The sequence below is a fragment of the Anomaloglossus baeobatrachus genome, chromosome 9 (genome assembly GCF_048569485.1).
Source record: "Anomaloglossus baeobatrachus isolate aAnoBae1 chromosome 9, aAnoBae1.hap1, whole genome shotgun sequence".
Taxonomy (NCBI): Eukaryota; Metazoa; Chordata; class Amphibia; order Anura; family Aromobatidae; genus Anomaloglossus; species Anomaloglossus baeobatrachus.
Window position 1 is genome coordinate 59646203 of NC_134361.1, and position 24826 is coordinate 59671028.

The window sequence follows — 24826 nt, forward strand, 5'->3', positions numbered from 1 at the left end:
TTTAGGTGCTTTTTAGGTCCGTTTTGAGAAGCACCTTTTTCATGCCAAAATGCATGCGTTTTGATTTCACAGCAAAGTCTATGGAAAATGGTGATTTTCAGACTGCACTTTGCGTTTTTAAACGCTGCGTTTAATTTGCATATTTTGTGGCAAAAACCATGCGTTCAAAGAAGCAGCATGTCAGTTGTTTTTGCCATTTTGGGTGCGTTTTACTAACATTGAAGTCAATGAGAAATGGCAAAAACCAAGATTCCTTTAAATTCCTGCGTTTTACCTGCTTTTTATGTTCAGAAAACATGCATTTTGGACTACCAAAACGCATGCTTTTTGCACATTAAAATAATGATTTCAAATGTCCCTTTACACACACACACACACAGACCGACAATTAAATTAAAAAAAAATGTATTGCTATTTTTGTAATAAATAGTATATTGCCGCTATAATTTTAGACAATATTTCTATTTTCTTTATTATTTCTAAAAATCTATATGTTCCTTTTTTTTCCCTCTTTTTTCCTTGTGTTTCACAGATTAAACTTTTTTAGCAGTGTCTTGATGTTCAAAATGCATCTGTCAAAACACAGGTGAAAAAGCGCTGAAAACGCATCTAAAAGGCGGTAAATATGCATGCGTTTTCAGCGCTAAATTTCTGAAAAAGGCAACTTTGGTCAAATCAATTAAGCCCAAAATGTGCGTTTAGAACTGCAAAGTAGGAGAACGCAAAGTGCGTTCTTAGCCTTAAAGAAGTTTTCCAGCCATCTACTATTGCTGAGCTATCCATGAGCAGCTGTTATTAAGCTCCGACAGCGGCCAGATGAAGGGAGCGTATCTGGAATACTCGACCGGAGCCGTTTGCTTATTGAACTATCCTAAAGAAAGGTCATCAGAAGCATATGAATGGACAACCCCTTTAAGTGAACTTTAGTGGGGGGGGGGTTCTCTGAAACCTCTACAAAACCTCCCAAAGACAGTACCTGTGCTATGTAAACCTAGTTCTCTGCACAGAACCTTTATCCGTTAGCCCGAGGTTCAGGCTTTACACCCTGCTGTCCACTAGCTTGTGTGCAGGAGATACTGTCTATACTGTACATCCCAGCTTGGTCTCTGAGTACACAAATCACATTTTTCTGCTCCTCCTGTTGCATATAATGCTGGTACTACTAGGACTGCAAATACAATGTGATAGATTCACTTCAAAGAATGGGCCCATGTTTCATCACCTGTAATAATTCAAGGATAGAGGTTTCCAGGATTTTCCCAAAGCATTTCTAAATTTTTATGGCTAAATTGCCAGCGACCTGTTTTTTTCTCTGCATCAATATTTGTGGTACCCACTGGGAACTGACCTTTGACCTCATCCAATGATCCTCAATAATACTGTAATCGGCCCCAGCTGAAATGCCTAATTCATAATATGTAGGACTGATTTTAATATGATGATCCTCCCAAATCATGGCCTCCACTTTACGACACTTTTTTTTTTTTCTGAAGATACTTTGACACTTTGTTCACCTTGAACGGGGGTCATATTTAGTTGATTCCCTACCCCATCTAAACTGCTTGGCCGAAAACTTAACTTGCTAAGTAGGAAGGTGCATCATCACCAGACAGCAATAGTCCTTTCAAGGATTTCTTTAATCTGTAATACTTGTATATTAGTAAGTGCCACAAAGCCATGTCACCAAAATATTTGATATCATGAAGTGAACAACCTGTTTTCATTCCCCAAGCTTGTACTCTCTTCCCGTGCTGTTCCAGCAGTGTAATCACTCGCTCTCCCAGGGGGCATTTGATGTGAGATTGCGACACCTGAACACATCAGCGCTGGCTTCCCTCTCCTTGCTTTCAAATATATCAAACATCAATAGGAAGCAATAGAGCAGCCGCAGCTCTGACTTTCTCTTGATGCTCCATCCATGTGAAGGAGAGTAAAGCCGGCGCATGTGACCAATAACCTCATGTGATGAGCCCCGGGAGAGTGAATGCAGACACCGCTGGAATGGCACTGGAGGGGAGTACATAATTTTAACAGGGGCAAAAATGGGAATGAGAAGGGATTGTTTAAGTAGTGGACAACCACTTAAAAGGGTTGTCCACTTTATTATAACAAATGTGTTGTGGACATGGCTTTGTGGCACTTATTAACACAACAGGTTCTACTACTGTACTTCCTCAGATTATACCGCTTGCTTCAATAACCATTACATATACCGTGCCTTGCGAAAGTATTCAACCTTTTCCCACATTTCAGGCTTCAAAAATAAAGATAAAAAAAATGTAAATTAATGGTGAAGAATCAACAAGTGGGACACAATTGTGAAGTTGAACAAAATTTGTTTATTTTAAACTTTTATAAATTGAAATACTATGTCCCAAGAATGACAAAAGTAGTTTAGGAGTGATACCTTTATAGGCTAACCAGAAAAATTATATTAGCAAGCTTTCACAGCACAAAGGCTCCTTCTTCAGGCGATTTCCCTAGTCCCAGACTAGTTCCCTGGATCAATACCCTGTCATAAAATCTAATATACATAACTGGTAATATTAAATTTTTCAAGAAAGGCGTCCAGGCTCTGCTTAAATGTTAGTAGTGAATCACTCATTACAACATCATGCGGCAGAGAGTTCCATAGTCTCACTGCTCGTACAGTAAAGAATCCTCGTCTGTGATTATGATTAAACCTTCTTTCCTCAAGACGTAGCGGATGCCCCCGTGTTCCAGTCGCAGGCCTAGGTGTAAAAAGATCTTTGGAAAGGTCTCTGTACTGTCCCCTCATATATTTATACATTGTGATTAGATCCCCCCCTAAGCCTTCGTTTTTCCAAACTAAATAACCCCAAGTTTAATAACCTGTCTTGGTATTGCAGCCCACCCATTCCTCTAATAATCTTGGTGGCTCTTCTCTGCACCCTCTCCAGTTCAGCTATGTCCTTCTTATATATCGGTGACCAGAATTGTACACAGTATTCTAAGTGCGGTCGCACTAGTGACTTGTACAGAGGTAGAACTATATTTTTTTCATGAACACTTATACCTCTCTTAATACATCCCATTATTTTATTAGCCCTGGCAGCAGCTGCCTGACACTGTCCACTAAAGTGAAGTTTACCATCCACCCATACACCCAAGTCTTTTTCTGTGTCTGTTTTACCCAGTGTTCTACAATTAAGTACATAATCATAAATGTTATTTCCTCTACCCAAGTGCATGACCTTACATTTATCTACATTAAACTTCAATTGCCACTTCTCAGCCCAATCCTCCAATTTACATAAATCTCCCTGTAATATAAAATTATCCTCCTCTGTATTGATTACCCTGCAGAGTTTAGCATCATCTGCAAATATTGAAATTCTACTCCGCATGCCCCCAACAAGGTCATTTATAAATATGTTGAAAAGAAGCGGGCCCAATACTGACCCCTGTGGTACCCCACTATGAACTGAGACCCAGTCCGAGTACGTACCATTAATAACCACCCTTTGTTTCCTATCACTGAGCCAGTTTTTAACCCAGTTACACATATTTTCCCCTATCCCCATTATTCTCATTTTATGTACCAACCTTTTGTGTGGCACCGTATCAAAAGCTTTTGAAAAGTCCATATACACAACATCCACTGCATTTCCCTGGTCCAGGCTTGAACTTACCTCTTCATAGAAGCTGATCAAATTAGTTTGACAGGATCGATCCCTCATAAACCCATGTTGATACTCTGTCATAAGGTTATTTTTCTTGAGATACTCCAGTATAGCATCTCTCAAGTATCAAAATTAAAGTGAGGGGATTAAAATTGTTCAACATTTTATTTAACATACACAACATAATACACATATACATTAACATAACATATTACAAAATAGATGTTTAATGCCAAATACAATTTTTTTCCAAAGCAAGTAAAGAAAAAAAAGGATCTAAATTATGCAGCAAAAATTGCCTGGAAATGGTTAATGCATGACAGTCTCAAATTTTCAATTGCGTTCCCTTAAAGGGAGCTTGTCAGCAGAAATTTTGCAATAAACCTAAAAGTTTCCCCTTCTGCAGCTCGTGGGTGCATTCTAGCAAGGTTTCTATTGTTATTTTGCCCCTTTTTAGACCAAAATAAATACTTTATAAAGTGGTACCTTTTCCTATGCAAATCTTGTTAATCGTACACGGGGCGGGCTGTCTGGTGTCCGTTATTCTGCCTCCTGCTGCTTTACGCCGTCCCCCATCGTTCAATTTCAGACTTCAGGACGCCGCTCAGTGCGCCTGAGGTCTCGCGCATGCGCCGTGCCACTCTAGCGGGACCGTGCACTGTGCAGTGTGACCGCTGGTGATGTGTTGCACAGGCGTGAGATTATGGGCGGAACTGTGATTTTCATCAGCAAGTACCCACCCATAATCTTGTGCCCGCGCTTTCCCCTCTGCCTCTACCGTTCTGCACAAGCTCTGGCCAGATAAACCCATGTCACCTCTTACCAAGATGGGAAAGAGGTGACGTGGGTTCATCTGGCCAGCGCTTGCGCAGAACGGTGGAGGCAGAGGGGAAAGCGCGGGCACGAGATTATGGGCGGGTACTCGCTGATGAAAATCACAGCACCGCCCATAATCTCACGCCTGCGCAACACGTCACCAGCAGTTGCACAGTCCCGCTAGAGTGGCACGGCGCATGCGCGAGACCTCGGGCGCACTGGGCAACATCCTGAAGTATGAAATTGAGCGATGGGGGACGGCATAAAGCAGCAGGAGGCAGAATAACGGACACCAGACAGCCCGCCCCGTGTACGATTAACAAGATTTGCATAGGAAAAGGTACCACTTTATAAAGTATTTATTTTGGTCTAAAAGGGGGCACAATAACAATGGGAACCTTGCTAGAATGCAGCCTAGGAGCTGCAGAAGGGGAATCTTTTAGGTTTAGTGCAAAATTACTGCTGACAAGTTCCTTTTAATAGATTAAAAAGAGGATACTATGTACCCTTTGCAGTCATCTGCGCCCCTTCTTTTGACAGGTCTGCTTTCACAAGAACCAGAGGTGTGTGGCGATAGCTGGAATAACAGGTAGATGGGAAGGTGCACTGAACTGGTACACTAAGGGTGCACTGAGTGCATCTACCTGGTTTGGACATAAGGGAAAACAAGTCGGTTGGAAAGTAAACTGAACATTTTGGCCATGGCAAGGGTGCACCGAGCACCTGTGCTTGGTCTGAACAGTCAATACACTGACACTTTTTGATGCTTTAACCGCACATCGTCCCCCTAACAATTCCAGGCACTCACAAATGAAGTGTTATTTGAGCAACAGTAAATGATGGTTTGTTATAGCAAGAACACATGATATAACCCTAATTTCATTAAAGGGATTTTGTCAGCACAGAATGACTGTTCAAACCAAGCACAGGCACTCGGTGCATCATGGCGGGGCCAAACAGTTAAGTGCATCTTCCCAAGTGATTGTTTTCCCTCTATTTTCATCTCATATCTTTAACAGTTTTGGCTTAATAGAGTCTGTGAGGAGACAGAAAACAAGTACGTAAAAGCTGCACTTGTTTTTAGCCACACCAAGGGTGCACCCAGCGCCTGTACTTAAGTTTGAACAGTCATTCTGTGCTAAGAGACTCCCTTTTCAGTGTCTTTCCTTTAGGGTGCGCTCACACGAACGTATGACTCGCACGGTTATCGGATCGCATCACTCGGCACGGCCGCACACTCTCCTGGAGCGTCTCAGCTGCATAGAAATACATGCAGCCGACCCACTCCTGTCAAAAGAGTATGCGGCCGTGCTGGGTGATGCAATCCGATAATAGTGCGAGTAATACGTTCGTGTGAGCGCACACTTATATACACATACATGAGCACAGGTTTATCTGTGAAGACTTTGGATGGACCGAAGATCTAGAGCTTAAAGAGGCCCAAAGAACATTCTGCCATATGTCCTAACAGTAGGAGAAATAGTAATGTCTGGTGTTTGGAGGATCCAGGAGCTTCTGTTATCCTGCATAATTGTATACAGCTTTCTTATATGGAGGGAGGTGTAGCATTACTAAAGCAGCAGTGTAACACTGGAGAGCCGCAGTGATCACACTCCAGTATTTACGTGCTGCTACAGCATCGCTACATACAAGTTACCCAGAGAAGGTCACACATACCAACAACGGAAACAACGGCTTTAGCTGACCTGACAATCCTGCCTTCATTGGTGGGGGATAGTCATCTACAAAAATATCTTTGTTTTCTGTTATTCACTGACTCATTATTGTGGTCACATTATATGGCCTATCATGCTGTTTACACTATGGGCAGTACGGATCTGAAAGTCATTAGTCCACACATGACAACCTGAGTCAATGTTAATACAACCAGAAGTGGCTTTTTGTTTTTTTTCCTTTAAAAAAAAATAAATGCAGTAGCAAGGAGGCAGATTAAGGCATTGAAATTTTAATTACAGAAAATCTTAAAATGTTTATATGGGTGATTAATGCACGACAACTAGAATCACTGCATGTCCTGCATCAAGATATTGCAAAAAAAAAAATGCCACTATAAGAAAAATGTGTGAATAATCTTAAACAGCAATTTTCGTTATTCTTTTATATAGATCAGCCTCTGCAAAGTCTCCTCTCCCAAACACTATGCTGCAGATGATCTGTTTGAATGCCCAGTTCATTCTTTTAGAAGCTCCTTTTAACTGCTGCTCAGCAAGATCTGCAAACTGTATTAGTCTCTCTTCCCCTCTCAGTACCACAGAGAAGCACACACAGGGAATCTCTCACACTGATTATATAAGAATATAAACTGGACGCTGAAACAGCACTGCAGCAAAGTGTAAAAGAAGGAAGCAAAATAAGGTAAATGAAGGTACATTACAAAAATTCATAACTTAGGCTAGGGCCCCACTTTGCGTTTATCTGCTTGCATTTCTAAACGCACCTTTTTGGCTTAATCGATTTGACCAAAGTTTCCTTTTTCAGAAATTTAGCACTGAAAACGCATGCGTAGTTACCGCGTTTTAGATGCGTTTTCAGCGCTTTTTACCTGCTTTTCCACCTGCGTTTTGATAGATGTGTTTTGAACATCATGACACTGCTAAATAAAGTTTAAATAGTCAAACTCAATGAAAAAATTGGAAAAAGAAAAATCTATATTTTTTGGAAAAATAATGAAAATAGATTAATTTAATAAAATTATAGCGGTAATATGATATTTAATGGAAAAATAGCAATAATTTAATAAAATTCTTATTTTTAATTATCGGACTATGTGTGTGTAAAGGGACATATTAAATAATTATTTTGATGTCCAAAAAGCATGCGTTTTTGAAGTCCAAAACGCATGTTTTCTGCACTGGAAAAGCAGGTAAAACGCAGGAATTTGCTGGAATCTTGGTTTTTGCCATTTCTCATAGACTTCAATGTTAGTAAAACGCACCCAAAATGGTAAAAACAATTGACATGCTGCTTCTTTGAACGCATGGTTTTTGCCACAAAATATCCAAATTAAACGCAGCGTATTAAAACGCAAAGTGGGGGCAGAAATTTCACAATTTCCATAGGATAACATGGAAAAACAATACGCAAGCCATTTGGCCATAAAACGCTGCTGCTCAAAACGCTGCAGAAACGCAGGTTAAAAACGCAAAGTTGGGCCCTAGCCTTAAGGTTGCTTTACACGGTACGACCGATTGTGCAATTTCACAATCGATCGTACCTGCCCCCGTCCTTTTTGCGTCACGGGCAAATCGCTGCCCGTGTCGCACAAAGTCGGTAACCCCCGTCACACGTACTTACCTCTCGTGCGACCACGCTGTGGGCGGCGAACGTCCACTTCCTGGAGTGGGAGGGACGTTCGGCGTCACAGCGACGTCACAAGTCATTGACTGACAGGTTACGCATCCTTCAGTGACCTGTATTCCCTCTGTAGGCACAATCATCAGACGGGGGAGTGTGCCCCTGATGATGTTTTGGGCTCCCACAACATCATTAGGTCACTGTGCAGGTGCAGTCATTGCAATGATGGAGCCTCGCAGGGAAGAGAGGTCACTAAAGGAGGACCGCAGTGTCAGGCAATGACCAGTGGGAAGCAGAGTACAGCAGAGCTGGTGCGTGCAGTGCCCAACCCAAGGCACACAAGAATTAAACTTCATAAAAAAATTACTCAATGTCCCAACAAAATACTAGAAAGGTATGAATGTTATAAGCACTACTTGTACCTTTTAGTTAGAGATTGACTTCTGACAGGTTCTCTAAGGCTGATCAATAAATGTATGAAATAGTTACTTTTAATGAAGAGTGGTCTCGACATATTAACTTGAAGATATTGAACTATTATCATATTGTTTGTCCAGCAAAGAATCTCTTTCCCTTCTCTACAGCATTTTGAGCTGCTTTAAAGATAGCAACCAAAATAGAAATTGGGTGCAGAATTAAATTTAGCATTTTGAATACTCCACGATTGATGCATCAGCTGTCCTGTAACAGCAGTCTCTTACCATCGGTGGAGTGGATATTACACGAAGCAGCAGAGTGTAACTTCTAGGGAATCTGTCACCAGGTTTTTCCTCCCCCCATTTGAGAGCAGCATAATGTAGAGACCCTGATTCCAGTGATGTGTCACTTACTGAGCGGTTTGCTGTCATTTTGATAAAATCAAGGTTTTCTCTGCTGCAGATCTAGCAGTTATACAGAGCTCATGAACATGCTGGACTACCTGGCAGCAGGGCAAGTAGTCCTGTAATGATAATCTACTGCTGATTAATCACTGATTTTATTAAAACTACACTAAGTAGCCCAGTAAGTGAAAAACCACTTGAATCAGGGTCTCTGCCCCTATGTTATGCTGCTCTCAGATTAGGTGGAAAAAACTCTGGCAACAGATTCTCTTTAACTCCATGAATAGATCGAGCAGCTCAGTCTTTAGCCTAATTCATATATTTGCAATACATGGGCAGCTGCAGGTCTCCTGGCTCTAACTCGACAACGTCATAGGCGTATATGAAGATACTGAGTTCAGATCAGGGTATCTGTGGCCAAGGACATGAGTAACGCTGCACTAAGTCAGGGGGCAGCAAGCTCCTAATTTGGATCTTAGAACTAAACTGGATACAATATAACCATGATACACAATATAGAAATCGTGTGCAGGCTAACCCTACAGCCTCGAAAGAACACGCTCTGAAAGCAAACATTCCCTTTGGGAATGGAAAGCGACTATACATTACACAGTATATGTGTAGTCAGAGGGCACCAGGTAAGATGGCTATACAGTCAGTCACTTTTCAGTCCCAGGATGGGGGTGTCACTTTAACGCCCAACATCTGGAGGACACCCGAGTGTAGGGAATGCAACTATATTGTAGCAACGTCTTTCAGTTCAGGCTGCCACAAGGTAAAATAGAGCAATACAGAACTTGAGCAAAGTATTCCTGCCCAGCGTCATTCACTCCTCTTATCCTGTCCATTACCCCGAGTAATAAGATGTAGTCATGTCATTGTGTCTCCTCCCCTTTCTATGTGTGAAAAGGGTTAACTGGTTCCAGAACAGGCAAAACAAAGATCCAGCACTCGTTTATATATTATATATATATATATTATTACAATGTAAGAGAATTGTTTTTTATTTTTTTTTTTTTTAATCTAGAAGACAAGTACTGAATCTCTTTTGTCTTGCTCTGGAACCAGTATGCAGTACCCATTAGCTGTTTGGGAAATTATTCCTAATGCTACATGAACGGTCTAAAAAGTAAACTTTGAAAAAGATAAGCAGAGAATTATTTTTTTTTCTTGCATTTTGTTACAAGGGATAGCCCTTCCTTCCCTTTCTGCATCCAGTTTATGTTCTTCCCTGCACAGAACAATAAGTTAACCCCCTCACATGTGCTGCTTTCTGGCCTTTAACCTCCACTCTATGCCCTTGACATATTGCAGTAAAGCTTACACCTGACCTCTCGTCCATCTTTTACCCCTTGACCCCAGTCTGACCAGTTCACACTTTTGATTATCTGCCGAGACTTGCAAGTTCCATCATTATAAGTCTGGGTTCACACAACCATATTTTCTCCATCAGAGAAAAATGGTCCGATTATGCTAATCCAACTGATCAGATGGAATCTTAATTTATAAAAGAAAAAAAATAATATTTTCCATCTACTATGTGAGTCGGGTGTTGTCCAATTTTTTTTCATGGACCCATTGACTTTAACGGTGGAGTGTAATCTGATTCTTGGAAGAAAATAATGCCTGCATTTTTTTTTGGGAGGGGGGGTTTGCGCAGACCACATGGTCCAAGGAAGAGGTCTCACATGCACTGCCTCATTGGATAACTGATCTGAGTACGATCCAATTTTTTTTTTTTTTTTTTATAGCACTCGGACCAAAAACACAGTAGTCTGCATAAGCCCTTACTACATGTAAATGCAGCAATGCTTTCTGTTAAAGTGACGGACTCAATACTATTCCATTCCATGGGGTCCATGCAGTGCTATCGTGTCTGTGGGTTTTGTCTGCCATTTCTTGCAGATTTATTTATTTTTTAATGTATTTGGTATAAATTCTTTTGTGCATTTCCCTGCATAACACAGCCAACAAAACAAAAAAAGAACCCACAATGTTTCAGCTTACTAGCAAACCTTCACCAGGCTTGATTAAGGTTACTTTCACATGCATTTTTTTTCTGCAGCCCAAACCCTTCTCTCTTGGGAGTAGAAATGCTATGTTCTAACGCATTGTTATTGCTGCTGCACCTTCTTCTTTTATGCATTACTGGTGATACATAACCCTTGTCATTGTTCTCTGTTTTGCTGTATTTGTTAGTTCTTTATACAAGAAATATTATTATCTTATGGTCGTTAGGAGACAGTTTGGGACTTCTTTTATAGGTCAGCTTTATTAATTTAAAGGGAACCTGTCACCAGATTTGGGGCCTATAAGCTGCGGCTACCACCAGTGAGCCCTTATATACAGCATTCTAATATGCTGTATATAGGAGCCCAGGCTGCTGTGTAGAACATAAAAATCACTTTATAATACTCACCTAAATGGTCATTGAGGTGCAGAATGGTCAGATGGGTGTCTCCGTTCACCGGGTATGACCACTCCTCTTTCGGCCATCTTTTTCCTCCTTCTTAAGCCTGTGTGCATGACGCATACTACGTCATGCACATGCGCTGGCATTGAGGTCATGCGCAGCCACAGTACAATACTTTGATCTGCCCTACTAAGGGCAGATCAAAGTGCGCCTGCAGCAGCAAATGCTCTGTTCCGGCACTGCTCAGTCTTCTGATCGTAGCTGCGGCCGGGTAGTGCACATCTGCCTCCCATTCTAATGAATAGGAGGTGGATGTACAGTACCCAGCCGCGGCCACTATCAGGAGACAGAGCAGTGCCGGAACGGAGCATTTGCTGCTGCTGCCAGCGGTGCTGATAGCAGCTGATCGGCGGAGGGGTGCAGGGTGTTGGACCCTGACCAATCAGCCATTGATGTAAAAGTAGTGGACAACCTCTTTAATACATGACCACTACAGGCATCAAATTGTGATGAGACTATTGCTGGGAGCTCAGGATGCGATCTGGCAGAATTTCCTCTGACCCTTCAGTGGATAAGAATATAAATAAAATTAAATCTAGGTTTTATTTTTAAGCAATGTTCCCAGTCCTAAGGCATACTCACTGATTCCCTGCCAATCCCATTCCAACACTGATAGTCAGTCTCTTATTTCCTCCTAGGGCAATGACGCCCTGACATGGAGACCTGTGGCGAGTAACTGACCCATACAAAGGGATGTCATCAGTGCAAAACAAAGCCGGGAACAGTAACTACAGGAGATCCACATGATGAAAATGCATTATTTTGAGCAACTTTACAAAATCTTTCTTTACTGGACAACCCATTTAAGACCTTTCTTCAATTACAATCATCTGCAAGATCATGTATTATGCCCCAAATCACAATACGCAAAGAACAAGAGTGGTCAATTATTTCATGTACTGAGATTTGAAGGTTGGTTGTCTCTGACATGAAGAGGCAGCTCAGAATGGTCTGTATCTCCTTGTTTCTACAAACCATGATGTGCTGCTACCTCTGTGCAGAGATGTTTTTTTTCCCCCAGCAACTGATGTCCCGATGCACCATCACCCTGTAAAACAAGATGAGGAAGAGTATGAATAAAAGACAACAGTAAGCCTGCGTCGCATGCGATTACCACTGTTACAAGTAAAATGAAAGGGAACCTGTCAGGTCCAATAAGTACCCAGAACCACGAGCAGTTCTGGGTGCATATTGCTATTCCCTGCCTAACTGTCCCTGTATACACTAGCATAGATAAAGAGAGCTTTAGAAAAAGTATTTCTAAAGATCTTTTACCGTATGCTGATGAACGAGGGGACTAGTCCCCTGGGCGTTAGTTCCCCGGCCAGTCGCCCCTCATTAGCATGTTAGTATGTCCCTGTGGGTGTGCTAACATGCTAATGAACTTGCAGCGTCACAGGATGATGTCACTCACCTCTCCGCTACAATTGCCGACCGATGCTGGATTTCAGCTCAGTGCACATGACCCCGGACTTTCGGTCATGCGCACTACTTCAGTTTGAAGCCAGGACGCGTACACCCAGCTTCATAGTGCGCATAACCGAAACTTCGGGGTCATGCACACAGACGAAATTCCCTGTTGGACATGATGGCGGCGGAGAGGTGATTGAGATCATCCTGTGACGCTGTATATTCATTAGCATGTTAGGATGCCCGCAGGGGCGTACAGACATGCTAATGAGGGTCAACTGGCCAAGAAACTAACGCCCAGGGGACTAGACCCCTCGCTCATTAGCATACGGTAATAGATCTTTATAAATACTTTTTTCTAAAGATCTTTTACTGTATGCTAATGAGCGATTTTTCTAAAGATCTCTTTATCTATGCTAGGGTATACAGGCAGGGATTAGTAATATGCACCCAGAACTGCTTGTAGTTCTGGGTACATATTGGACCTGACAGGTTTCCTTTAACTACTTTAATAAATTTATATAGTACTATAGTTATTTAGTTTGTTTTTTTTACAGAATCCGGATCCTAACCATAAAGACGCATCTTTCTATCACTAAAGTTTTGTGCTGACTGATAGTTCCCAAAAGAATCCAAATAGATTTTAGGAACTATGCCTGGCACCAGAGTGATCAGTCTGTGAATCAGACCAGATGGGAAAAATCTACAGCTATCTAAGGACATATCTCTACATTTTCATTTTCTAATAGACGATCAGTTCTTAAAACATAGGGGGCCATGAACATGTCCAACATAAAAACTGAAATATAGAAGATATAGTAGATATGCAGTACTGCACAAAAGTGTAAGGTAGGTATAAAAAAATGCTGCAAAGAATGCTTTCATAAGTAAGTGTTAATTTGTCTATTTTTAAGCAATAAATAAAAGAGAAATGTAAATCAAGTCAATATTTGGTGTGGTCGCCTGATTCTAGTTACTTGCACAAACTTTTTTTTTTTTTTTTGAAGGAACTCGGCAGGGAGGTTGTTCCAAACTTCTTGGAAAACTAACCACAAAGCTAATGTGTTGTGAATATAAAAATAAATGAAAGGCTTTCATTCTTAAAAGGGGTATTCCCAAAATAGTAAATTAGGGGATAACTTACTAATTGCTGGTACTCCCAGTAAGGCCGGTGTCCCACTTGCGATTGCCTTGCGTGTATCTCGCACGAGTTTCACGGTGATCACCCGTCACGGACTCACACTCTGCTCACAGGAGCGGGTTGGCTGCATAGAGATACATGCAACCGACCCGCTCCTGTGAGGAGAGTGTCAGTCCGTGCCGGGTGATGCACCGCGAGACTCACGCGAGGTACTCACAAGTGTGACACTGGCCTAACCCCCAACAACAGGGCTCAGCAGCTCCATCTTGAATGGAAGCAGCACTGCTTTTCCAATAAAGCAGGTTGAGCTTGTGCAACTCCATTCTAGATGGGGCCCTGCAGAGCCCAGCTCTCAGGACTGCGGGGAGTCCCAGTGGTCAGAACCCCAGTGAGCCACGTGGATAACTTATTATTTTGGAAATAACTTGTTAAAGAAGCAATGACAGATTTATTTCCGAACAAATCCCGCTGAATAATGATGGCTTATATTAGATCCATTAGATTTCTGTTTTGCTCCTTGGCACAGTAAGAACAATACTGCAGGTGACTCTATACTTGTTACAGAAAATACCTGAAACCACAACAGTAATGTGAACACAGCTTTAGAAATCGTGCCTGTTTTGAGGCCTTTCAACTCAACTAGGCTACATCTGACATCTGTTTAGCTCACCTTCCCTGCTAACCATTAGATGGCAGTATCTCTGGGATTTTCGTTATTACAAATGCAACATAACTATATCTATTTCCCCAAAGGTTTAAATAAATTACATAATAAAAAAAATACTAATATACTAGCAAGACATTGTGACTTCATGCACAGATTTTAAAAATATCCAACACTTGGTTTTAGGAGTTGCAAGTAAAGGTTATACGTCATTTAAGAAAAACAGTGTTTGCAAAAAATAAGCCCTACCCTGAAAATAAGCCCTAGCAGGAATTTTTGGTGTAAGGCTTAAATATAAGCCCTACCTGTGGTTCAATAATGAAGTGTCCATGCAGCTAAAAAAGTTAAAGAATACTGCAGGACACTTCATTATAGAAAGCAGACATCCCGAAAAGAAAGAAGACAGAAGACCCTGCAATCAAAATCACCAGACACTGAACCTGACGTGGAATCTGCTGTGGAACCCACACCCCCACACATCAGATTGCACACACCCACCACATCCAGCGATACTGACTGCTTCTGGCCAGCAGAGGAACCTGGGACGAAGTGCAGTGGAAGGACCTGCGGTCGAACGCATGGAGGACAAAGCGGTGGAACACATTGATGCGTTCCACCACAGGTCCTCGCGCTCCACTGCACTCTATCCCAGGATTCTCTGCCGGCCAGAAGGAATCGGTATCACCGGATGTGGTGTGTGTGTGCGCACGCTGATGTATGTCAACGTCGGCCATAAGCAAGGGAGGCCCGCTTGGAACATACCTGCTGGGTGCATCCAAATAATCCAAGAAGGAAGTTCCTCTCCTGCCTTTTACCTTGAACGTGTTTGAATAAAGAGGATTTTCGGCACAGTGGACGAGTGCGGTCTTTTTCCTTCCTGAATTATTTGGATTATTCCTTCTATGTTTATGAGCATCCCACAGCCAGTGGATACCATACATTGGAGCTAAACTCCCTGCAAACATGCGATACCGCAAGGTAATACCCAGTGGTGCGGGACGTTTCTTTTTATTTATGATACCTGCTGGGTGCGCCCGCCGAAGATCACAGGAGGACTTGGGAGCGATGCAGACACCCGGGGTCTGCTAAGTATGATTTTCATGAGAAGGTGACTATGCATTTTTTGGGGATAAACTTTCCCCCCAAGCGTGTTTATCCAAGAATAAGCCCTACCCCAAAAATAAGCCGTAGTTCATTTTTCGCGGCAAAAAAAAAAGACTAGGTGTCTTATTTTCGGGGAAATACGGTATTGCAGACATTTTGTCAGAAACGTTTGAATGCATTTTAGATGCCATAATATCCTCTCTTCCGCAAAAAACCTGGAGCAATGTATATCCTTATAGCTTTGGAGGTTTACATGTTGATACTTTGTAGCAAACATGGAGATTAGAATAGAAATCCTTTTGGTCTCACTGTAGCAATTAGATACTTGATTATTCTAGTTATAATCCTTTGTATTTTCTCAGTCAGGATGGTTATCATTACCATGTTTTCTCCACATAAAGCAGCAATTGATCTGATCATTTTACCGCTGAGGTTAAAAGCAAAATCACACACAGTCACTTGTGATCACGATGCACATTTCTGGTCTGCCCCATAATGATACACAGATTTCAATAAAACCAACTGTACAATGGTCTGAAACGGCTTGTCCAATACTTCCTTAGTATTTTTCCAACTCATATGACAACATTGACATGGCCAATTAATCACATTATAAACTTTTTTTTTTCTTTCTCATTTTATTTTGGGGGGAAACGAAAAAAAAAACAAACAAAAAAACTGTAAAACTTCACAAATGAACCAGATCAAAGTTACATGAGAGCATAGAAATACTAGAAGGGCATAAAACACCTATAGATTGCAAACAGAGCGTTAAAAGCAATCTTTAACATATGTTAACAAAAGACGACTAAATGGGTCTATAATGCAGTGAGACGCTTCATTATTATTACAGTACACTCCTATCATGCTATATGGCATCACCATTAATTCCAAGATAAGGGAAGAGTTATGGAGATTTCTGATCCCTCTATACCACTGAAACAACACGCAAAGAGGACCTGTTTTTAATCTTAGACACTGTCACTGTTAATGTAGTCATGTACTTGTCACGATGAATCCTTGCAATATTTCAAGAAAACATACTTTTAAAGTCTGGAGATTATGGGCCTGAAGCCTCTACATGAATCAGGAGCTCTGGAAGAGTTGCATGCACCTCGCCACAAATATGACTCCAGTCCCTGCTGGAGTAAAATTTGTGGCGTGTATGCCGCCGCTCATATATTTGATGAGCGGAGGTCACCAGGCCCCAATTCCAGCACTAAGACGCTAAAGGCAGCAAAAAAATCTTAGCGCAACCTCCAGTTGAGACAATATTGCAGTACTTTTCAAAGCTTTTTATGCCAGAATACTGATGTAAAAGTTTTGTTGACTCAGGGCCTAAACGTCTAGGATGACTAGTCCAAGGCAGGTCTCCAGCAGCTTCTCCCTGTCCCACTCCTCTAAAGTGACAGGTCTCTCCTTATTTACACAAAGAGAGACACGTCAGTAAAGGAGAGAGGGCAACCAGTCTTGGACTAGACTTCCAAAACACAGAATCCCCAGCTGAATAGTATGTTTTAGACTCTGAGATTAATAACGTTATCTTCATGTTAAAAATGGCCACTGAGGCATGTGCAGTGCTGTGGTATTTCTGAAACAAGCTCTTCCTACCTTTCTCTGTAAAGGGCCCATTATTAGGGATAGTGTGAATGGGTTGGCATGACCTGGTCCAGCAGTCAAGTTAGTTATCTGTTACCGTTGGGCTGTAGTGAACCACCTCCTGTCAGCACCCGCGGCTCTTCTTTTGATTAGCCGGCCTTATGTGGTGTCTCATGCTGCAATGCTGATATCATACCAAGCTGGGTAAGGGCCGTTTCACACATCAGGCATTTCGCCGGATTACCAGATCTGGCACACTCCAGTACAGCGTTAATACTGTACAATGGCATCGCGGCAAGCTCCGGTCACATGCTCCAGTCACATGACAGAATGTGTGCCGGATCCGGTAAAATGCCAGATGTGTGAAACGGCCCTACAAGAATGACGTCAGGTAGAGACGGCTCCAATCTAACGGTCACAGCTTAGTGACGTGGCTGCTAGACAGGGTCCTGTAAACTGATCTGCACCATCTCTATTCATCATCAGTGGCGCTGGTACATCCCACACAGATGGAAAGGCAAAGGAGGCTTGATTCAGACTTACCACAGGGTTCCACATGCCTTTGCAGACAAAATTTTGAACAAAAAGAAAAGAAAGCATCAATCTCAGATATGGAAGGAAGAGCAGTAGTGTGATGTCAGTAGGTTTAGTGCCTATACATTAGACATGAGGGAGGCGCAGTAAAGAAGGGCTGAACAGTTCTATGGCACCAGGTATGTCCACTCCAGTAAATCAATATTGGCCAGTTAACCATTTTTTTTTTTTTCTGCATCTATAAAAGTTCTCATTGTTGTGACAGTATATTTAAATACATGAGTGTATTTATTGGCATCGTCTAACTGGGTCCCATGTTCCAAAGGTGTTTGTCCAGTGAAAGCATGCGGACGTTGTACAGTTGAATAAAACACTGGATCATAATTTGATTGCTGGTATTTATTAAACAGGTATTCTCACCTCACAGATTATCATTAAATCTATCCCTGATACTAAATGAGTCTGATTTGAAAATACTATGATTTCTCTATGCCTCATTCTGGAGTTATAAATGTCAGGTCCCTTTCTTTGCTCATTTACAGACTCCCTTGTATCAGCCATTGCTCCATTGCTGCAGTTGTGGCTGTTTCTGTACATGCTGCTGCCTTGTTTCTGCAGAGCTTGGCCACGTTCTCAGAATCGCACTTCTCCGCTCTGTCCTCCATAGAAGTAATGGAGTACATTTGCTGTGTGGTAGGTGCCTTCCATCGTGATGCTGCAAGTAAAGCTGGGGTTACATAAGCGTATAATAGGTCCTATTCTCATCCAGAAAAGTGGAATGATTTTATTGTCAATTGTCATCTATGTGATTTCTGTTTTTTCCACTTAGCAGCTGTTAAAGGGGCTGTCCACTTCTAGGACAACCCCTTATGATTCCACGTTTCCCCTCGGTAAAATAATAAAGACTACACTCACGTCCCATACCGGTGCCATTCCAGAAGGACGGCAGCTTGCAGTGCCAGGGCTCACAAAGGGTTGTGACGTCATGCAAGCCTCATGTCCAATCAGCGCCGGCTTCCTTCTAACCACCTTCAGACTAAACGAGTTATCGTAATCAGCAGGAAGTGAGCGCATCTTACAAAATTGTAATCTGTAAAATTTGGATGCCATGCTGATGGTCCATATGGCAACGGATTTTTTTCTCGCCTTGTACTGATTTCAGAGTCAAATCGCAGCATGCTGAACACAGCTGAGAAAAAATAACGCAGATCTGCACTGCCTCATTGAATAGCATTGATCCAAATACAATCCATTGTGCATCACAATACCTCTTGCCCATCACATAGTGGGAAGCCGTAGAAGGGTGTAAAAGAACAAAATATTACAGGAATGGAATAGGTTTGATTTGTAAAAATCATGACTTTGTGAAAAACATTATGGGGAGATGAGAATATCCCATTGATAATGACCTGTCAGCTATCCTAAGAAAGTAAATATTGCTGAGCATAGTTTCTCAGAACTCTAAATTGTGTAGTTCCTCGGTTATTCCTCCTGGAAAATGATACATATATTGACCACTGGCACTTGTCAGTAGGATGTCTGTACACTAAGGCCCTGTGCCCATGCTGCGTATTTTGACGCAGATTTTCAGAAATCTGCATGTACATTGTGAAGCCAGCAAAGTCTATGAGAATTCAGAAGTGCTGTGCCCACGTTGAGTATTTTTCCATTGCGTATTTGGTGCAGATTTATTTTTTCCTGCACCAAATACACAAGGGAAAAATAAGCAATGTGGGCCCTTCACTTCTGAATTCTCATAGACTTTGCTGGTTTCATAATGGACATGCACATTTTGCTGCAGATTTCTGAAAATACGCATCAAAACTACAAAGCGTAGGCAATGGGCCTTACACCGTCCAGTCATTGTCAGTGCTGATCAGTGTCAGGCTGGGTTCCCGCGACTGTATTTTGTCCAAGAAAAACGGTTTGATTATGCTGAAAAGACTCTGATTAGACCCTGATCAGATTGGGAGCGTTTTTCTCGGAGGTGGAAAGTAAACGTGTAAAAATAATCAAAATAAACGTTTTTCCACCTTCATTCTGTCAGTCCATGAAAATCCGAACGTGGTCCGATTGTCGGAGGCAAATCGTGCATGCTGTAATTTTTTTTCCTTGGACCACCGAGGTAAAAACCGAACATGTGCACTGCCTCGTTGAATAACACTGGTTCAAGGGCAATTTGACTTTTTGATAGATAGCACTCAAACAGAAAACAATTGCCTGCATGAGCCCTTAGGATGTACACGGACACACCTTAGTGGAAAGGGTAATACAGACATCCAGTTGTTACTTTATTTATGCATTTCCAAGAGGAATAATAGAGAATCGGCGCAACACAAAGCTTAAAAAAAAATATGGCTGTATTACTTCATAGGAAATAAAGGGAATTCACTAACACATTCTCTAAAACAAACTTTTTTTTTTTGGGTGGAGGGATGCAGTTTTCAGTATGGCAGTTTTTCTAGCTCATGGAAGTCTATGGGAGAACATATGACATAAATCAGCATCAAATATATGACAAGTTGCAATAATTGCCGCATCAGAAGAAAACATCATTTGTTTAACTACACTGTGTAAATCCTAGAAATTAAAAAAAAAAGGATGTGAATACTCTCTTATCTGATTTGATACAGTTGTGCTCATGTACTCTATAAAATGTATACTTTTCAGTTATATTAATTAATCTCCTGTCTCTAATACATTGCCTTGGACAGATTTTGCCATCTGCACTACAGCTGCATCTCCCGTTTCTCCCCATCAACGTGAACCAAGCATAGATCTGTGATAATGTCCTACGTGATCTGTTCTGGCTGTACCAGCATGTGATTGTTGTGCCCAGTGATTGACTGTAGTGGTCCATATGCCTGTCTATACCTGAATATGAAGCATGGACACCGGCAGGATGACTTGAGCAGGGTTGGAGTGGCAGGTACAGAACCATACATTTATTTTTTTAGTTTACAATATTAAATTAAAAATAAATAAATGGTGGATAACCCAGTTAAATTGTGTGCACTTGTGATTTAACGTAGTAAACAGATCAATATTTGCAAAATAATCAAACATGCCTTATTGCCTCCAGTTGATACACAAAACCAAAAAGGTTTTTTTTTTTTTTATTTATTTACTTTTTTCAATACTTACAGTTCAGTTTTGGTGACCTCATATTTATTCCTGTCCCATTACACCTTGGGACAGGGTACTTATTAGCTTGTTTCTCTGGTATTTTCATGCGGAGGAGTTTGTGTAAGAGTTACACAGCATCTCAAACAGATCAGGGTTGAGAAATGAAGAGTCGACTTACTGTAATCAGGACGTCACACCGACATCAGCGCCAGCTCTGCAACAACATTTGTAAAGTGTGGTTAGTCTGGGGCTGGAACAATATTCTGTATACACCATTACCTCTCACAATTCCAACACAGCCAATAATATAAAGAAACACACAGACACTAAAAGGACATTTTTTTTCTATATATGTAATCAAATATTTTATTACATCAAACACCGACCACAAAATCCTTTATTCTCAGTTGTCACAGCCCAAGAATCGCTTATACGACTAGTAGGGGGATAGTGATGTCATGTCATATTTTATTTCTGTTCACTCAATGGGTTAATATTAACCCTTATGTGCCTTCTTACCTACATTAAATGAGTACTGAATTCTACAAGTACTGAATTCTACACAGTTATGATACTCATGATCAGCCATGTTACCCACAAACCACTTATCACACAAGGGGTGTAATCCGCATCTTCTAATTGTTTTTACCTTTCTGCCACATTTGTGACATTTCTCATCCATCTACATATTTGCTCCTATTCTTCACCACCAATTTTTCAAAATTTTAGAGAAAATCAAAACTCAAAATGACACCAACACAAAAGTGCATTTACGAACTTTTTATTCTACGATTATAGAACATTGTACAAAGAGATCAATTTTGGCTAGAGCCTGCCCCGCGCAGACATTTCACTTCTCAGATGCACGGGAGGTGTTTTCTTGGTCTTGCTGAAGAACAGTGCAGGACGAAGGGAACAGAACCAATTGGTTTCATCTGTGCACAGCAGAGAAGCATTAATATCCGCGCTGTGTAAGACCTGTGCAGACTGACCCCTCATGTCAAAAGTAAACAGCGATCTCGTACGCTCGTAGAAACTCATGCCTTCTAGTGCTGTCCTGCACAAAGAATCAGCAGCTCCTAACTGTATCTTCCACAATATAGACTGAAAAACTGCGGCCTGATCTTGCTCCCTAGTGTGACAAGCTAAATAGACGTTTGGAATAACGGTTAGCTATAAACATATGACTGGGTGCAATGTGTATGTGTGTGTGTATGTATATATATATGTATATATATATATATATATACACATAGTGTATATATATATATATATATATATATATATATATATATATACATACACATACACACACACACACACAATATATATATATATATGTGTCTGTGTGTATGTATGTGTGTGTGTGTGTATATATATACACATACACACACACATACATACACACAGACATACACTATATATGTATATATATATATATATATATATATATATAGTATATATACACGCGCGCACGCACACACACATGAAAAATAATGCCGACATTCACAAAAATGCAAAAAATAACATGTATATCTCACACCATACAAATTATATATCACACACACACATATATATATATATATATACCGTATATATTATATATATATTATATATATATACATATACACACATGCAAACATTAAATAATGCTGTCATCTATACCAAGCAAGAAAAAAAAAATAGTATATATTATAGACACACACATAAGTCTAACATTTTTTTCCAGCTTAGTGTGCATGACAGCATTAACTAATGTATATACATACACATATACTGTATATTCCACACTCACTGGGCTCCTTCCCCCAAAAAACAGTGTTTATACACACACACACATTCTCTTTTGGGGGAGGGGCTTGACGTGAAACACACAAAAACATTAAAAATATATATGTATATATATATGCACACACACACTCATTTGGGAGGGAAGGAGATTGATGTGGAAAACATAAATATATATATGTATACACATACACTCTTTTTTGGGGGAAGGGCTTGGTGTGAAACTACGCACAAACATTTTGTGTGTATATATATATATATATATATATATATATATATATATATATATATATATATATATATATACACACACACACACATACACACACACAATAAATAATAAATATTTAATGCTGTCATTAACATCGAGCAAGAAAAAAAAACATTCTGTATTTCTATAGACATATAGAACAGTGATGATTTCTTCCATCTCCTGGCCCTGCTGTCATTCACAGCAAACAAAATAAGTAACTAAATATTTAACTGATGCACAAAAAGAAAACCTTTGTTACTAGGCTGTATAAACAGATACTCCAAGGGACACAACAGTAACAATGTATACACATATCTTGGTACCTACACTACCTGTAAAAAATATACACATATATGTGTGGCCAGCAACACCCCCCCCCCAAACACACACACACATCGTCAGATGATCACCATAAGTTACTTATTTTGATTCCACCATAAACAAATAATATGAATAATGATATAAAGACAGGATTCAGACCGTGACACTTCATGTGAATAATTTATTGCACCATTTGCTGTGACTTTATTTAACAGAGATCAGGAAACATATTGTAACATTGTCACTTTTGTCCTAATAATAGGCTGAAGAAACAAATCCTAAAGCGCCTATTTACCAATATGAAGTCGTTAAAATAAATAAATAGTGCACTCTTGTCACCAGTGAGAAATAGGAATGTTTTTGGCACATGGAGCACCAGGTGACGGTGGGGATGGAGCCTTTGTCTGACCCTCCATACAGGCAGCGCCTCAGACCCCCACCCATCCCACTGGGGGGGCAGAAGCCACTGATAATGCTTCCCTAATACAAAGCCCCCACCTTCAGCCTCATACGCCCAGTCCTCCCAGTAATAATCCCCCCCTGGCCCCCACACGCCCAATCCTTCCAGTAATGCCCCCCCCCTTCCACCCCCAGTAATACCCCCCACCCCTGTACACCCAGTCCTCCAAGTGATACCCCCCACACGCCCAGTCCTCCCAGTAATACCCCCACCCCAGTGCACCCCGTCCTCCCAGTAATACCCCCCATTTATCCATCCCTCCTCCCTTCTTGCCCCCACCAGATGACTCTTCTTAACCTCTGTACAAAACAACAGCCGGAGGCCAGCGCAGATCTCCGCACAGGGCGAAACACAACAGGAAATAACTCAAAACTTTCAATAAAAAAAAAATATTTTTCTTCAAAAAGTTAAAAGTAAAAAAAAATATATATAAATTAAATTTTTTATTTATTTTTTTTTTCTCCATAAATGACAAGTGCCGTAAAGTGAGCCCAAAGTGCTGGCCCGGTCCGGCCGCGGTGAGCCGCCCGCGGGAGTGAGCTCCGGGCTCCGCACTGCGCGGCCGGCGGCTGCTCCCCGGGTAACGGTCGCTCCCTCTCCCCGCTCAGTGCCGGGCGGAGTCGGGGAGGCCGCCACAACACACCGGACACCACGGGAATTTTTCCTGAATTTTTTCCCGATTTTTCGGAGCGTAGAAGGCGGCTGCCGAGGACGGGAAACTACAAGGGAAGGCGCAAACCGCTCCGGCGAGTTATTCCCTGGGAAAAAAAAAATCCCTCCTTACCTCAGTCCAATCGAAAATGGCGCCGAAACCTAAAAAACTTCTTAAATTTCATTGTAGGGTTTTCGCGATGGATTGTGGGTAGAGAGCGCTGAGGAGGAAAAAATAGAGAAAGAAAGACTGAGAGGGGAACAGCGGAGGGCGGGGACGAGGGCGGGGCCAGCGTGCGGCGGGGCGGCTACCAGGGGGCGGGTGGGAGGGGAATAGGAGTGTGGTGCCATAACGACCTCATCCAGGGGGCGTGGCCAGTTGTATGGGCGGGGCCTGTGTGGTAACGCAGGCGCGCTAGGAGTTGGTTTCCAGTCGCGGCTCTCATAGGCGTTGTTTTGCTTTTTGTTATTACTACGGCAGAGCCATAACAAAGCGGCAGCGGCGGCGGCTGTGCGCACAGGAAAAGTCAGAGCAAGCCGGAGCAGAAGCGGAGCGCACCTCATACAGCCTGCACCGAGCCCCACAACTAATGGGCACGGCAAGGGGAACACGCTGCGTGCATGTACCCCACAAACACTACACAAATGGGAACACGTACCCCACAAACACTACACCAATGGGAACACGTACCCCACAAACACTACA

The 24826-nt window shown here is 41.6% G+C and overlaps 1 protein-coding gene and 1 long non-coding RNA gene across 2 annotated transcripts in view; one reads left to right on the forward strand and one right to left on the reverse strand.

The window, feature by feature from the left end:
• HPRT1 (hypoxanthine phosphoribosyltransferase 1) overlaps positions 1 to 20432 on the forward strand; it is a 93323-nt gene extending 72891 nt beyond the window's left edge. Inside the window, exon 9 of the mRNA XM_075323732.1 lies at positions 20236 to 20432. Coding sequence (XP_075179847.1) covers positions 20236 to 20298 — 63 coding nt within the window. The 3' untranslated portion in view covers positions 20299 to 20432. The remainder of the gene's footprint in view (positions 1 to 20235) is intronic.
• Positions 18102 to 24340, reverse strand: LOC142251181 (uncharacterized). Its single transcript, XR_012725293.1, has 3 exons — positions 24254 to 24340; positions 20666 to 20861; positions 18102 to 18236 (listed from the first exon to the last, which is right to left on the reverse strand). It is a non-coding gene; the product is annotated as an uncharacterized LOC142251181 (long non-coding RNA).
• Between the last annotated feature and the right edge of the window lie 486 nt (positions 24341 to 24826).